We start from the raw sequence: 15,662 nt of genomic DNA on the forward strand, positions 1-15,662 counted from the left end.
ATCAATAAGAAAAGATGAGATTTCCAGAGAAATTGAATGGATGAGGGATCATTGTCAGACCCAGGAGAGGGAAAAGCTCTCTCTGTTGTGCTTTGGATGCAGCTGTATAACAACAGCAGAAGTGGTAATCTCTGGTTTCGTCCATGTGAACACAAGCAGTTACATGTATATAGAAGTATGCATCTGTGAACACTAAGCCAGCTGAAATAGAATATTAAAAGGCAAGTGAAACTACTATTAAGGTTCCCTGTACACTAAGTAGGAAATTTAAATAGCAGCTGTAGGAATTAGACTACTGTGCAAGGACTTGCAGCAGAACTCTGTCTACTCCGGCTAGACTATATTATACCTGGAGTCTGAGAGTGACCTCTATTTATTTAGAACAGAGTAGTTTCTGCACTTGCCTGAGCCCCATTCACACAACTCAGACAAGGTTGTGCTAGAACTACTACTGCGATACAAATGGTGTTTGATATTGTCTATATTCCCACGACACGGCAGTTTATAGAACAGTGCGACAGTGCCCTGTTACAACATGGATTAGTCTCATCTTCACAGGCATGAGCAAACCGTGTTAGAACCATGTCACAAAGTAATGTTACTACCATGTTTACTTGAATACAAGCTGACCCTGAATATAAAACAACCAGCAATAATTAGCTTCTATATATGGAAAATTTATAAATGTGTTATAATTTTCCAGGTGTAGAATCTAATTATTGGAGGTTTGCCTTGAATTTGTCTTTCTCCAATTGCAACAGCAGGAAACAATCTGGGAGGGTTCAGGTGGCCCTCCTGCCCCTGCAACTTCTTACCCCTGCAATCGCTTCTGCCCCCTGTACTGTCAGATCCTGCTCTCCCTTGAGCACATGGAGGTAATAAGCAAATTTGAAAGTACTGTCCTTGAAATAAACCTGTCTGTAGTAATTGGCATATAAGCATAAATGTAGTAATTGGCATAAATGTAGTAATTGGCATTTATCCATAAATTTAGTTAATCCAGAATTGATACATTTTACCTATTTTGAAAGTGCTGTAAGTCTGAGCTCAGGTACTCCATAAACACACTTTTAAGCAGCACTTTTATACCAAGTAATACACAGTACAAACTGTGCATGATATTATCCTAAAGCCCAAAGTCTCATAATTTACCACAGTTCTTTGGGCTAGGCTCCAACAGAGTTGACAGCATTTCAAGTTATGGTGACCCCATAACTCAGCACTGCTCAGAATGTGTGTGTCCTCCAGATACCCCCCACAAAGGAGTCATGTGCTAATTAGCACCCCAGGTGTTCTTGTCATGAGTCCTGGGATCCTCCAAAAAAATGCAGATGGGCTGCAGAGCACCCTAGTCTGGCTCCACCTCATGGAGAGCATGGCCACGTTAATCACATGAGAAAGGCTGAGGGAGCTAGAGGGATTGTGGGTGAACTATCTGAGGCCTGATTTGGTTATGTTTGCCAGACATTTAAGGCTGGTGAAAAAATAGGAATCATTGGAAATGGGAAAGAAAGATGCAGCTGACTTGTAGGAATGAAGAGGAAGTTGAAATGTATTCAGTAGTGAGTGGCTCACCATGAACTGAAAGAATCAGTGCTGAGGGGGACTGAGAGCAATGAGCTTATTCAGACGGGCTGCACTAACCTCTCAGCATGCCTGCCAAAGGATTTGGAAGTATGTGAAGCCCCAGGCTGGGATGGAGGATACTTGCCAGTAGGAGGACCACATGTGGTTCTTGAATGATTCAAATGGATTTGGACCTGATCTGGCTAATTAGACCCGAGACATGAAGAATTTTTCTTAAAAAAAAAAAACAAACAAACAAAACAAAAAAAAAACTCCCCTCATACTTACCTGGTAGGGGAAATACCATGACCACAAAGGTGACAGGGGGTAGTACCCTGACCAAGTAGGTGCCTTACCAATGGCTTTGTGTAGTGGAGGTTGCACCCCTGAATGCTTGCGGACAGGACTCCCTATGAGAGCCTCATAGTTAGCTTTCCACTGGCCAGCTTCCAGTGGGAAGATCTCAGCTACACACTAACTTTATGAAAATGGGAGATTCCTCCCTAGCTTGCGCCTGCGGCCATATGGCTGAGGGCAAGCGAAACTTGGGGGCATATGAACCCCAAGTCTCCAGGCTTGGGCCTATATATAGGGTTTTTGCCAAAGGATTTAGAAGTATCTGAAAATCCAGGCTGCGGTGGAGGGTACTTGCTGGTAGTAGGGCCACATATGGTTCCCAAGCGATTCAAATGGATTTGGACCCAATCTGGCTAATTTGACCTAATTTGACCTGGGGGACACAAAATTTTCCTTAAAATATTAATAAATAAATCAAAAAAATCTGAGTATTTTTGGCACCAAGGGTAGGGGATCAGGGCTGGCTCTGGCACTCCTAGTATTGGAGTACCTGCAGGCCTGGTAACAGTTCCCTGTGGAGAGAACACCTGCCCATTTTTAAGGGCTAAAAAATAAGGTTTCTGTCAGCAATTTTGGCACCGGGGAGAGCACTGGAGCTTGCTCTAGTCTCTCTGAGTACTGGCCTGGTATTGCAATACCTCTAGGCCCAGTGCTCATTCGCTCCTGGGGAAACTGCCTTTTTTATTTATTTTTTTTTTGAGGACAACACAAAAAACACCAAAATGGTTCCTATCATTATGTTTGCTGAATATGAGCTATGCGTTTATAGTCATGCTCAGTGCTGACTGCACTTTATCAGCTTCATAGTTGGTTTCCATTACTGAGTACAAACTGTTTTTAGTAGTAGTTTAATGACAGACAGTGTATTTAATGAGGATTCTTAATATGTGAATGTAAGACAAGGAACTCCCCTCCCCCCGCCATGTTGACAGGGGGGTGGGGGAGGGGGGAAGGACTTGTCTTATATTCAAGTAAATGCAGTATTCTGGAGCCAATCTCACCCCTGATTTAGGTCACCACTGATGTCCAATTTAGCATTAGTTAACCAGAGATCTGAATTTAACACATGCTCTATATTGGCACCTGTAAGAGAATTAAAAAACTTTGTTGTTGCGTAAAAGATGGTTAAATATTAATAGGTAAAACCATGGAATTTTATAACAGGAACTAGGGCAGAACCAAATATAAAATAATTCAGTGTTAACTAGGACTAAAAGACTGTTGTTCTTCCTTTCTTTAACAGCTCTGGTATAAAAGAGGCTGACATTATTCTAAGATAACCCAGTGCAACTTCGGGCTGCTCATCTCAGAGTGCAGAACACAACAGGATGTTTTTCTTTTGCACTGAATTAGTGAGTGGTGTTGTAAACAAGAAAATACAAACTACATATCATTAAAAAATATGTACAGCTATATTTAACACTTAAATTATCTTAAACACACTTTTGCATACTAATAATTTTTATACATTCAGTCTTAAACAATGATCATTTAATATCCTAATATTTTTACAAGTTTTTCCCTCTTCCAATACCAATGCTACTTAAATTCTGAGGCTGAAAAAACTGAGCTACATATAAAACAGGAAGGTGTCTTTATAGTTGTAATTTATCATAGCACATTTTTTTTTATAAAAACACATATTAATCAGTTCAAAAACTGAACCACTGTAGAGGTTGCATAAACCTCACAGGGTTCATTTTTAAAAGAATACTTTGGTTAACAGCAAATCATTCTTAACAATTAAGGGGAAATTTTTTTTATTTTTTTTTTTTTTTTTTTACCATCTCTACAGATGCATCTCCTTGTCATGTGGTAGCTATCCATGTCTTTATGAATGAACACTGCTGCAATAGAGCAATGTTTCTCAACCCATGGGTCATGACCCAAATGTGGGTCGCAAGAGTATACAAAAGGATCCCGAACAAACTTTAAAAATGAATAAACAAACTTTAAAAATGGATTCTCCTTTAAAGGAGAAAAACATGGGAAACCGTGGCCTTACCCTTGCAGGCTGGCAGAGCTCCAGCCTGCAAGGGGCTTCTTGGGAGCCCCACACACCCACCTCCTTACCCACACACTGGGGGCTAGAGCCTGGGGGTAAGGGGCAGCAGGTCAGGAGTGAGGGGCACTGGGTCAGGACTGGCCATCGATGTTTACAAATAGGTCCTGGTACAGAAAAGGTTGAGAACCACTGCAATAGAGAGCACTAATTTACCTGTACTGAGAACTCAATAATTGGATTATAAACCAGATTTAATAAATTCCTAATGCAGTTCCCTGGATTTCAGAGAGCACATAGAGAAGCTACTGTTTATTCCTTACGAGGTTAAAGCTGCTGCAAGACTTGCTACAGCCCCACATTCTTGTACAAAAGTTTTTTCCCCCCTCTTGGCTTTCCTGGTTAGGAGAGCAGCTCGGGATTTTTGCTCAGCCTACATATTCTGCACACCAGTAGTCTGAAAAGCATCAGAGCATTCTAGTAACTGAAGTGCTACTGGGCCTCATTGTAATGCAATGATTGCTTCTGCAAAGGTCATACAGATTTCAGGTCAGATGTGGCCTCTGAAATCACTGGAGCCTTACATTTCCAACAATTAAATTCCCTCAATTCTGGGGCAGGTAGAGAAACAAGATCTTTATTTTTCCTCTTCATGTGAACAAACCCTTTCTGATCCAGTAAGTTAGAGCCACCAAAAATCACAGAGAAGAGGAGACATGTAGTGCTCTCCAGAAAAAGAGCATCACACCAGTCACTACATAATACTGGAGCTAAAAAGCAGAGAACTCTGAGGAGTGAAGGCACTTGGTAACAGATGAGCATAGTCCATTAACAATAATCAATGAGTCAACAGTTTAAGTCTTGTAATCCAACTGACCAGTAGCGAGGGCTCTGCGGAGGAAGATTTTGTAGGTGACGTAACAGAAGCTTTTTTAGCTCCTTCCTCCTGAAAAGGAATGGTTGCGCTGTTGTGAAGATCTGCATTCACAAAGCACCTGCTGCCTCTGATGTAGTCAGCACCCCTTATTAACTGCTTGTCAGTCACAGGCTTCGAAAATGGATGCTGGGAGGCAGAACTTTCTTCAATGATTGGTGGTATCCTCTCATTACTGAAGTACCTGCAGAGGACGTCTTCACCTGTGTTAAACATAAAGGATGAAATCACTTATTTTTCCACTTTGAAATCCAGTATTTTGCATCTTTTTTAATTCTATTCAGAAGGGTTCAATGCACTTCATAAGTACTAATTCCAAAACTAACTTAAAAAGGTAAGGGATTCCCATTTTAAATGTATTAACTGAGGTCCTGAGGGTTTTAAATGACCTTCTCCCAGCCAAATCAGTGGCCAATCCAAGAGAAGAACCCAGGCAGTGATGACTGCCACCAACAAGATCTAAGCACTATACACAGTCAATAAGAGATATTTTTGGCAGACAGAAAGGTTATGCAGGATCCAAAAACAAAAGAACAATGTTGCTATAAATGGAACATTTGCAAGCAACATTTCACATAAGTTAAAACTAAGATGATGCATGGTATGCTACTCAAGCAATATGAGGTTTTGCCTTTCAACACCATGAAAACAAACGTACACTTACTCACATTTCATGCGTTCAGTTTAGAAACAGGAAATAAAATTACAGTATACAGATACAATTTAAAACACTTTCTTATTTCTGATTGCCGACTTACAGGGTGTTATCAGATCAGGTATACTTCAAAGCCTCCTAAAGTATAATCAAAGAGTAGCCCTGCCACCTGCTGCTCATCTGTTAGATTTGCTAATTAAGCAAGTCCTAGCAACTCCCACGCTTCCAGTTGCATCATATTGCAACATGATGAAATATTTATTACCTTCTGTAACTGAGAAAGAACAGGTTACAAATCATCTTATCAGCTTTTGTATTCTACATAGCTTCTTATATTAGCCTCAGCACTATGTTATCTGACCTTTGAGAAACAATAGGAAACATGCTAAACTGAGATGTGACCCAAGAATCAACATCCTTTGGCATCAGACGAAGCATCTCAGCCATTCTGTACATGCTGCTTCAGGACCTGTCACCTCCTAAAACGACCCAATTCATGGGCTCTTGCATACTCACTGCTTTGTTTAGCAATTATTTATGTCACATTATAAAATGCTAATTGCCTGCTTCATTTTCTAGAAGCTTCCTTAAAAGACTCCTAATGGGAATTTCCCAAACAGCAATTGAAAAATAGTTTTCAAAATTTTAGAAGGGTTGTAATGACCCAACATTTTTTAGACTTTTCACAGATATTTGCTGATTCTTGAATTGGTATTTTCAGAGGAAATGCAGAAGTATTTCTCACCTGTCTGATAGCAGTTACTGAATCTGGAGGGGTAAAAATTCTGTCAATTCCTTTTGTCTTTTCAACCTTGTGCAATCCCTTTCCATGCCTAACCCTCAAAAAATCATTCTCCAAAAGCTGTTCGTGTTGGACACTAACACAGTAACAGTAGTCAAAGTAGTTCCCAGAGAGTTTCTAGCTTGCTTCAGTAACAGCCCCCAATTCAGTTCAACAAACAGACCCTAATCAAGAAACAGCTTATTCTTCAACATTCATAAGACAAATGTAAAAGACATGGGGAGAGAGTGTAAGAAAAATGTTTGCAGAGAGTAGTGCCGAATACAAGCAAGAACAGCCTTAATTATTACAACCCACTTGCAATGCTTAACTGAATTGCATGAGAGAATAATGTAGGTTTCAGTTCAGGTGCAAAATTATAAAAGTCATAGAGAAACAGGGCTGGAAGAAACCTCCAGAGTACACCCTAGTTCAACTCCCTGCCTGAGGCAGAAGCATCCCTATCCAAGCCATCCCATACAACCATAATCTAAACCAGGGGGTGGGCAAAATATGGCCTACCAGACACTTTCATCTGGCCCAAGGTGCCCATCAATGAATTGTACCCTGCCTAGCCTTTCCGCCCATGAGGGTAGGAGCAAGGCACCAAAGCATACACCCCACTTCTTCCTCTCCCCTCCCCCCCCACCAACAAATCCTATTGCACCTCACTTCTACCCTCATGGGTGGAAGGGCCCAGCCCCAGCAGTGCACAGTTTCTGGGTGGGCTGCTGCTGCCCCTGCTGCAGCCACCTCATGGGAACCTGCTTGGCTTCCCCAGCTTCCAGCTCACTGTGGAGCAGCAGGTATGGAAGGGGAGGGGGGTGGGGACCAGGTCAATGGAACTGCAGCTAGGCAAAAGCATGGAGAGCAGGGGGCAACAGGAGCATGTAGCTTACCTGGGAAGGGAGTGGGTGTGAAGGGGGTGGGGAGACCCCTCACACACTCCCTCACATGGCACGCAGCCCCCACTGCCAGCAGCAATAGGTGGGGCGCTCAGGGTGCTCGTGTCCAGTGCAGATGCTAGCGCCTGGCAGGGTGTGGCTCTAGCCAGTGCTGCCCACGGGTCGAGGAGCACAGTCTGCCCAGCTGCCTCTATCACAGGAGCACCTGCAACTCCCACACTTGCATCAAGGGAAGCCCCATGGCTTCCCCCAGTCGCACTGGGGGGACTCCACAGGGAAGCAGGGGACAGAGTCTGGGGACCAGCGTGGCAGGGGGTGGGTAAGGCAGCCTGTTTCAGTGCGGGGCTTCCCCCATGCAAGTGCGGGACCTGCAGACATACAGCGTAAAGCCCCTGACAGAGGTGGCTGGGCAGGCTGTGCTCCTCACCCCCATGCACAGTGCTAGCTGGAGCTGCACCCCACCAGGTGCCAGTGCCTGAGCCCCGGCCTGTTGCCCTCCCTTCCACCCCACAAACCTCACACACTCACACCCTGTCCCCAACCTCCACCAACATATACACACACCCCCTCAACATTCACTATACCCCCCACACAGCCCCACCCCTCAAACCCCCACCCCACACACAAAATCCACCCCACCATACACACACACCCATCCACCACCCATAATCCACCCCACCATACACACACACCCATCCCCAACCACACCCCACACGCAATATACAAAAGTAACACTTTCTTTTTGAGTTATTATGCAATCACCTCTATATAAGTTACACAAACACAAATCATAACAGGTATTTTTTGTAATAACATTAAAATATGTTACGGTAGGTGTTTGACTTTTAGTGTATGATTTGGTTTTCTTCTTTTTCTGGTTCTATGACAACCCCCCACCCAAAAGTGTTCTGGTGGCAAAGGTCAGGGATCAGAGGTGGGACTTCCAGCCCCGATATGGCAACTAAGGGGTGGAGCTACTGTCAAGGGGTAGGGCTACCCATGCAGCCCTCAACAGCTCACCAAAACTCATTAAGCAGCCCTCCAGCTGAAATAATTGTCCTCCCAGGATCTAAACTCTACACAAGACTACCCTCAACCCTGACACAACATAGACCTAACACCCTAACCTGCCACAGGTAAAGCAGGGGAACAATGACAGCCAATGTCCTGATTCTATAAAATTTGTCAATATACACTCAAGAGGTCCCCAACTATAGAGGAAGGCAATCCCCCCGCCCCAGTCCATACCAATCTGGGGTAAAATTCCTTCCTGACCCCAAATAATATGATGGGTCTGACCCTGAGCAGAAGGGCAAGACCCTCTAGCCAAGAACCTCTGGCTCTGCTCCTGGAAGGAGAATCAGCACACTACAGTTGAAATCCCCAGCCTTGGCTTTATCCAACACCTAGTGCCTCTGGGGAGACTTAAAAACAGCCTGACATGCACAGCAGAAAAAAAGAGGGAGGAAGAGTACAAGAAATCAGCAAAACCATGGGAAATACTCATGGTAGAAGATAGGCATTGCTACGTCTAGATCATCCCCGACCAGTAGCTGTCCAACCTGATTTATAATCCACTTTTTATAATATAGTTTATAATCCTGACCACCTCCAGTGACGGAGAGTCCACAACTTCCCTAGGCAGTCTATTCCACTGCCTCACTATTCTCTCCAGATAGAGATAATTCTCCTTATATCCAACCTAAATTTATTTTGCTGCAACTTCAAGCCATTGGTCCAAGTCCTCCTCTCTGTAGCAAGAGAGCAAAGGAGTTTTCCCTCTTCTTTATGGGCAGTCCTTCAAATATTTGCTATCATGTCACCTCTTACGAACCTTTTCCACAAGCTGAACATGCCTAGGTCCCTCAGCCTCTCCTTCTATGACTTGCTTTCCAAGCCCTTTATCATCTTAGTTGCCTACCTCTGGACTCCTAACTTCTCCACATCCTTTTTAAAATGTGAAACCCAGAACTGCATACAGTACACTCCAGATGAGGCCTAAACAATGCCAAGTAGAAAGGCACTATCACCTGCCATGCCTTGTACCTAATGCTTCTATTGATGTACCTCAAAACAACATTGGCCTTTTGTGCAGCTGCATGACACTGCACACTTATATTGAATCTGTAGTCTACCAAGCTCCCAAGTCCTTTTCCATAGAACTGCCATCCAGCTAGGTGTCACCCATTTTATATTTGTGTTTTTGATTATTTTTCCTGAGGTGCAGCACCTTGCATTTGTCCACATGGAATTTCATCCTGTAAGCTCTAGCCCAACTTTCCAATCAATCGAGATCTTTCTGAATTGTGCTTGCATCCTCCAATGTGTTCACAATCCTTCCCAGTTTCATGTCATCCACAAACTTGCTCAAGAAGCTTTCTATGCCAGAATCCAAGTCATTAAGAAACGCATTGAACAGCACTAGGCCCAGAACAGACTCCTGTGGGACTCTACTCAAAACCTCCTGCCATTCTGACAAGGACTCATTAATAATTACCCTTTGCTTATAGCCATCACCTTCTAGTAGTTTTATCCAGCCCACATTTCTCCAATTTGTTTATGAGATGGTTGTGTCAAAAGCGTTGCTGTGGATACACTATATCCACAGCATTCCCTCCACCCACCCAAGTAGTTACTTTATCAAAGAAGATCAAGTTTGTTTGACACCATTTGTTTTTCATAAATCCATGCTGGCTGGTTGCAATCAGCCTTTCCTCCTTCAGACGCTTGCAAATGGCCTTCCTTAGGATATGCTCCAGTAACTTCCCAGATATTGAGGTGAGGCTAATTGGTCTGTAATTCCCCAGGTCCTCCTTCTTTTCTTTTTTAAAGAGGGGCACTATACTGGCCCGTTTCCAGTCCTCTGGTGCCTAGCCAGTTTCCTACAACTTCATGAAGATCATTACCAAGGGTTCTGATCAGACGCTGGCAAATGGCCTTCCTTAGGATATGCTCCAGTAACTTCCCAGATATTGAGGTGAGGCTAATTGGTCTGTAATTCCCCAGGTCCTCCTTCTTTTCTTTTTTAAAGAGGGGCACTATACTGGCCCGTTTCCAGTCCTCTGGTGCCTAGCCAGTTTCCTACAACTTCATGAAGATCATTACCAAGGGTTCTGATCCTCTGCCAGTTTTTTCAGGACCCTGGGAGGAAGCTCATCCTGCCCTGCTGACTTGAATTCATTCAGACCCAACAAAAGCTCTCTGACCATTACTTTTGTTATCTCCTCCCTCAGCTTGCCCCCTTCCTTATCCAGATCAGCCCTATTTAGGTGTCTGACATCTTAATAATATTTTTTGTGAAAACTGATGCAAAGTAGCTGTTGAGTAGCTCCACCTTCTTTGTCTCTTTGGTTAAAACATTCCCTAACTACTGCCTAATCTTAATAAAAGCCATTAAAACAGAAACATGGCATCAAAATAGTGAATATGTGATCTTCAAAACATCAGTTCTAGACCAGATCCTCCGTTTCTTTCCCCTTCCCACTCTCACCTTTTCTCCCTGGTGCTCGAGACCTAGAGAAGGGTTCTGCAGCTCCAAGCCAGCTCCCATCAGCAGGCATTGATAGAGGGCGAGGTTTGCCTAAAGAAAACACAGGCAAGGTTACAAGGGCAACGTTCTGTTCCCTTCAGAAGAACATCTTCATTAAGTTAACATTATATGATCCTTACAATTTGACAGGTGGAAATCAGGTTGGTTGTACTTAAAATGAAATACAAGATAATTTAAAAGACAGGCTGCTTATGAAATAAGAAAGTATTATGATTATGAGGAATAACAGCCACATTAGATGCTTATCTCCAACTCCATTGAACATAATCACCAAAAGTTACAACAACTGCACAACTGGGAAACCGAAATCTGATATCATCCAGCTGGGCTTTGATGCCAGTCATTAAAGTAATGACTCAACAGGGTTTCACTTTAGTGAAATGAATAAGTGGTTTCAGACTCAGAACTTCATTGATGTTTTTATTTCCTTCAGATTACCCTCAAGAAGTCTGCCAAATTCAGCCAGCAGTTCACAAAAAAAATAAAAATACACTCACCCAACATTTAGGATCTCAATAACAACGAACAAAAGAGGCATAAACTCAAACTCACCATAGGACGGTGTTTTTTCCCTCATCTTTGTCCGTGGTATATTTGCTTCCATGGGGTACCCAGGCAGCTGATCAGAATCAGCTATAGTAAACCTTCGCCTTCGACTCTCCTGATCGAGAAAAGAGTTGGGAGATTCTGCACCCTTGGAACCAGGTAGCAGCTTATTGGGTTTACTACTTCCTCTGTAAACATTACTCCCCTTCTCTTCCCTGAAAGGACATTTGCTTCAGTTAGCAGTTTAAAAGGCACTTCAATACTGTAGTCATGAGTCTAGAATGATCACTCCAGACTATAATCACTTTCCTTCCAACTATAACTGCTGTGCAAATAGGTGCATAAAAGCTGCAGAAAAAAAGGTATGCCAGGACATGCAAGTCTTTAAACACATTTATAGAGGAAGAAAAGAAATAAATAGCTACTTCCTAATAAAATCCAACAGTCAGCTAGCAGTTTAAACACATGTAAAATATGAGGAACAGTAGAGGCTTCTTTGGAGACTTCTACAGACAAAATTTTTATTGACCTGGTTCCTTTGAAGAGGAGAAATGCAAGTTACCATAGTATTTTTTCTTATGTGTGTCTGTTTTTTTGTAACAGTATATAGGTCAGCCCTACTTACAAGGCTCAGCATTTCAGGTATTATATATGTAATATTGGTCTAATATGATTTATGTAAGCTTCTCTCCAATTTCAGAAGCAAGACTCCATTAGAATATTTATTCATAAAAATAATCCAGAGAGATTTCTACAATTCTTGGGTGCAAGAATCTCATTTTCAGGAGTGAGCATATGTCCCTCAAGGCAAGAATCACCTGTTTTCAGACTCTGCCCTTATTAATTCTAAAGAAAAAGAAAAGCCACCTCACAATGGGTATTTGTCCCACTTCTTGTTTTGGCACTTGATCAGATCACCTGAAGGAAAAGCCAGCCAGACAAGCCAGCAACATTAACAGCTGGCTCAGAGTCCATACCTTGGTGGCCACCACTTCCATCAGATCTGCTCATCTAATTCTATACAACCCTCCATAAAGATCAAGAGGCAGGAATTCAGAGACAGTCACCCACGGAGAAACGTTGCAAGCTATGTCACCACCACACCTGGACAGGTGCTAACTCAGTTTGGGTAAATGCCCACACTTCCCTCTACCTCCCAAGTACCACAGTGCTAATCCACAGAAGGCCACAGCTGGAGACAGGCAGAACAAAACAAAGGAAAGAGGGAAGAGACAAGGAACGAATAAATGCGGCAGATAACGAAGGAAAGAAGACAGAAGTATGGAGAGAGGAGAGAAATGTGCCAACAGGAAAGTAAGAAAAAGGAGTAGAGACAACAAAGGAAATTAAAAAGCAAATGGGCATCCCCCACCTCTTCTCATCTCAGCTGCCAAAACCTTCCTTATCTTATGTTTCTTAAACAACCAAAACTAATGCCATTCTGTGAACCACTTCCTCTCCCCATCTGCCTCAGAAGGAAAGTTTCAGTTCCATAAACCACACTGTACCCCAGTCCACAAACAGCCATTCAAGTTTGCAGGCGCACACACACATTTAAATTTGCAAATATCAGATCATTAAAAAAATTAGGCATCTAAACTAAGCTACTAGATATATAAGTATATAAATAAACAAATGATCCAATTTCCAGTAGTGCTGAGCCTCCAGCAGCTGCTCAGGAGTGCTACCATAGAAGAATGAGGCAGGGCAGATAACCCACTATCTGGGAACCAGTTAAAACTAGCAAGACCTCAATCACTTTCTCTCTCGTTTGATTAAGTCTAGATTTTATAACAGATTTCTTCACACAGAAAAAAAATAGTCTTCCAACTGACCTGCCCTTATGCTATCTTGGGTATTCCTGGATTTTATGATTCTCATGTCTGTTGAATGTAATACAGGTTCTGCTCTTTCCTAAAATTCTTCCAAGCAGTTTGATAAAATGCTTAAGAATCGAAGACTAGAAAAAATTATGTAAAGACAAGTGCAGTTTTTAGTAGGCACTATAGTTTTACAAGTCATAGCATTCCCTGATGTGCTTTGGGCCATTCTGATCTATGTGGCACAGTGATTTTCTAAAACCGTACACAACTGTTTCTCCAAACAATAAGAAGTACTGTATTTTTTAAGTAGCTTACGCATTTAAGCCATCCAAGGAAAATCTATGTTTTCCTCAAGCTAATCTGCAGAGTTTGCAAGCAGGCCAGCTCAGAAAAATCTGTTATAAAAAAAAAAAAAAAAGACTTTTGTTCGGTAGTACATGGGTATTCACATACCGAGGAGAATATGGAACAGCTGGTGGGGGAGGTATATAAAGGTCCAAAATGGCTGGCTTCTCTTTCTTCAGTGAGGTATCCATGGTGCTTTCTGGTGACTGGGTTGTAGTTGGAGGAGGACTTGTCTGAAATTAGAGCAGTATAGTATCTGTAAGACATCTGAATTGTTGCCTTGCCCAGCTTCTCTCACCACCCAACATGAAAATAACTGGTGATGTCACTATATGTATATATACACTTAACTAATAAGCCACACTTTCTGAAAAAAAAATTCTCTGCATAAGAGTCATCATGTTAAGATGTCAAGGAACACATTCTGTTAGTTCACAGAAAGTGTAAAGGTAAATCCTATTAACAAACGTACACTACTTTCAGAATTATTCTGCTCCTCCCTAGTTACATTATTCCTAACAATTTCATATACAAAAAGCTGTAAGTAATTGTCCTTGCATTTGTACACCTTCCATTTTAGGGATGTAAAACTGGTCAAGGCATATGCAGGCATTGTGCAAGTTACTGAGGTTGTAAGAGTTGCGGTGTCCTCATTATACTGAAGGGGCCCAATCTAGAACATGCAGTTAGTCATGCAGCGTACATTAGCCTGAGGTAAAAGGGGGGGTTGAAAACATTTCAATGCAACACTATGCAGAACTAACCGTGTATGGTAAGTGGCTCAGTACAGAGTTGTAAATTGACAAGACACTGAGAGAATGATTTAGCATATGGTGCACAACTCCTGGGGTAGGGAATAGTTCAAGGCATAAAAAGTCCTCATTAGTTAGTAGAGTGTATGAGAGGGATTTAATTCATTCCCTCAGTCGCAATATCCAAGCCATTAATATGTCTTTGAGCGAGACCTAGGTGATAGCAAACTTTCTACCCAACTAACAGGGAGATGCTGTTTTTAAGGTAAAGGAAAACCTGGAAGAAGGCAGAGAACATATCTGCATCATTTGAAAGTTTGCCCTGTATTCTGTTATTCAGTTTCGCTACCTCAGGGCCTTGTTGGATTCTTGTCCACTTCAAGGGCAGAAGAACTTGACAAGGAGGCTGCATTTCTTTTCTTTGGATAAGGACCTGTCCACAACTATCCATTATTTCCTTGCAAGAAATAATTGCTGTAACCCAAGACTACACCTTATAAAACCCATTTTGAAGATGCCAGCATGCAAGGAGGTAACCCTTCTCTTAAAAACCTGTTTTGCATGCAGCCCAGTTTATATCCATATTCTTCAAAACATGCAGACCATTCTATTGAAGCTTCACAAATAAATCAGATTGACATGAAAAGTCTTTAAATACTTTGGTTTCAAACCACCTCAGAGCTTCTTTTGTCCTTTGCAATCTAAGGCACTCAAGCTATGAGACCTGGTAACAGGTTGGCCCATCCACTTAAGAGAGAAGTCAGCTAGTCTGGCTGAGGAGCAGCAGCTGAGAGAAGGCAACTAATGATGGAGTGGCACACTGGGAATTAAAAACCCAAGAAAGCAGAGCCATGGGAGCAGTGAAAAGCTGGAAGTAGCAATAGTGAACTGAGCTATGTAGACGACCAGACAGTTGTGAAGGTCAGAGCTCCCCATGTCCAGGACAGGACCAAAAAGGTTTTGTTTATTTATTATTTATTTAAGACTGTTTATTGTGGGGGCTGGCTGATGGGCTGCACAGGAAGCAAAAGCCAACCTGGAAAATACTCTGTTTAATGACAGGGCCAGCTGACCAACTGCTCCAGGAGTGCAAGCCTGCAGAGGATATGCTATACTTTGAAATGAGCCCTTGGTTTGTCAGAACCTGGATTTGATGCTCTTTAGGCAAAGCTGCAAAATGGCTCTTCTTTCCTTCCTTCAGGCAAAGAAAGAATCACAAGGAACAACCTTTAAACCTACTTGTCACACAGTGTTGGAATGGAGGGTGGGCTGAAGACTGAGGAATTTTGGAGGGGTTTAGTTTGCCACGTTGGATACATTTGTTTATTATACATAAGCGTATGGAACTTTGGACTGAACATTTTCAGTTAAACTAGTAAGTCCTACACACATTAACATGCTACACCAAGGCCCCCTCTACAGGTGCAGGTAAATATGTGATTGGAT

General features: G+C 42.4%; 1 protein-coding gene across 1 annotated transcript in view; it reads right to left on the minus strand.

Moving 5' to 3' along the window:
* Positions 1-3,997: 3,997 nt before the first annotated feature.
* The window catches only part of CNKSR3 (CNKSR family member 3), a 74,381-nt gene continuing 62,716 nt past the window's right edge, over positions 3,998-15,662 (minus strand). The window contains exons 10-13 of the mRNA XM_025213565.1: positions 13,573-13,697; positions 11,303-11,511; positions 10,691-10,780; positions 3,998-5,062 (exon numbers count right to left, since the gene is read on the minus strand). Of these exons, the coding sequence (XP_025069350.1) occupies positions 4,764-5,062; positions 10,691-10,780; positions 11,303-11,511; positions 13,573-13,697 (723 nt within the window). The 3' untranslated portion in view covers positions 3,998-4,763. The remainder of the gene's footprint in view (positions 5,063-10,690; positions 10,781-11,302; positions 11,512-13,572; positions 13,698-15,662) is intronic.

Source organism: Alligator sinensis, unplaced genomic scaffold (genome assembly GCF_000455745.1).
Source record: "Alligator sinensis unplaced genomic scaffold, ASM45574v1 scaffold1093_1, whole genome shotgun sequence".
NCBI classification, from domain to species: Eukaryota; Metazoa; Chordata; order Crocodylia; family Alligatoridae; genus Alligator; species Alligator sinensis.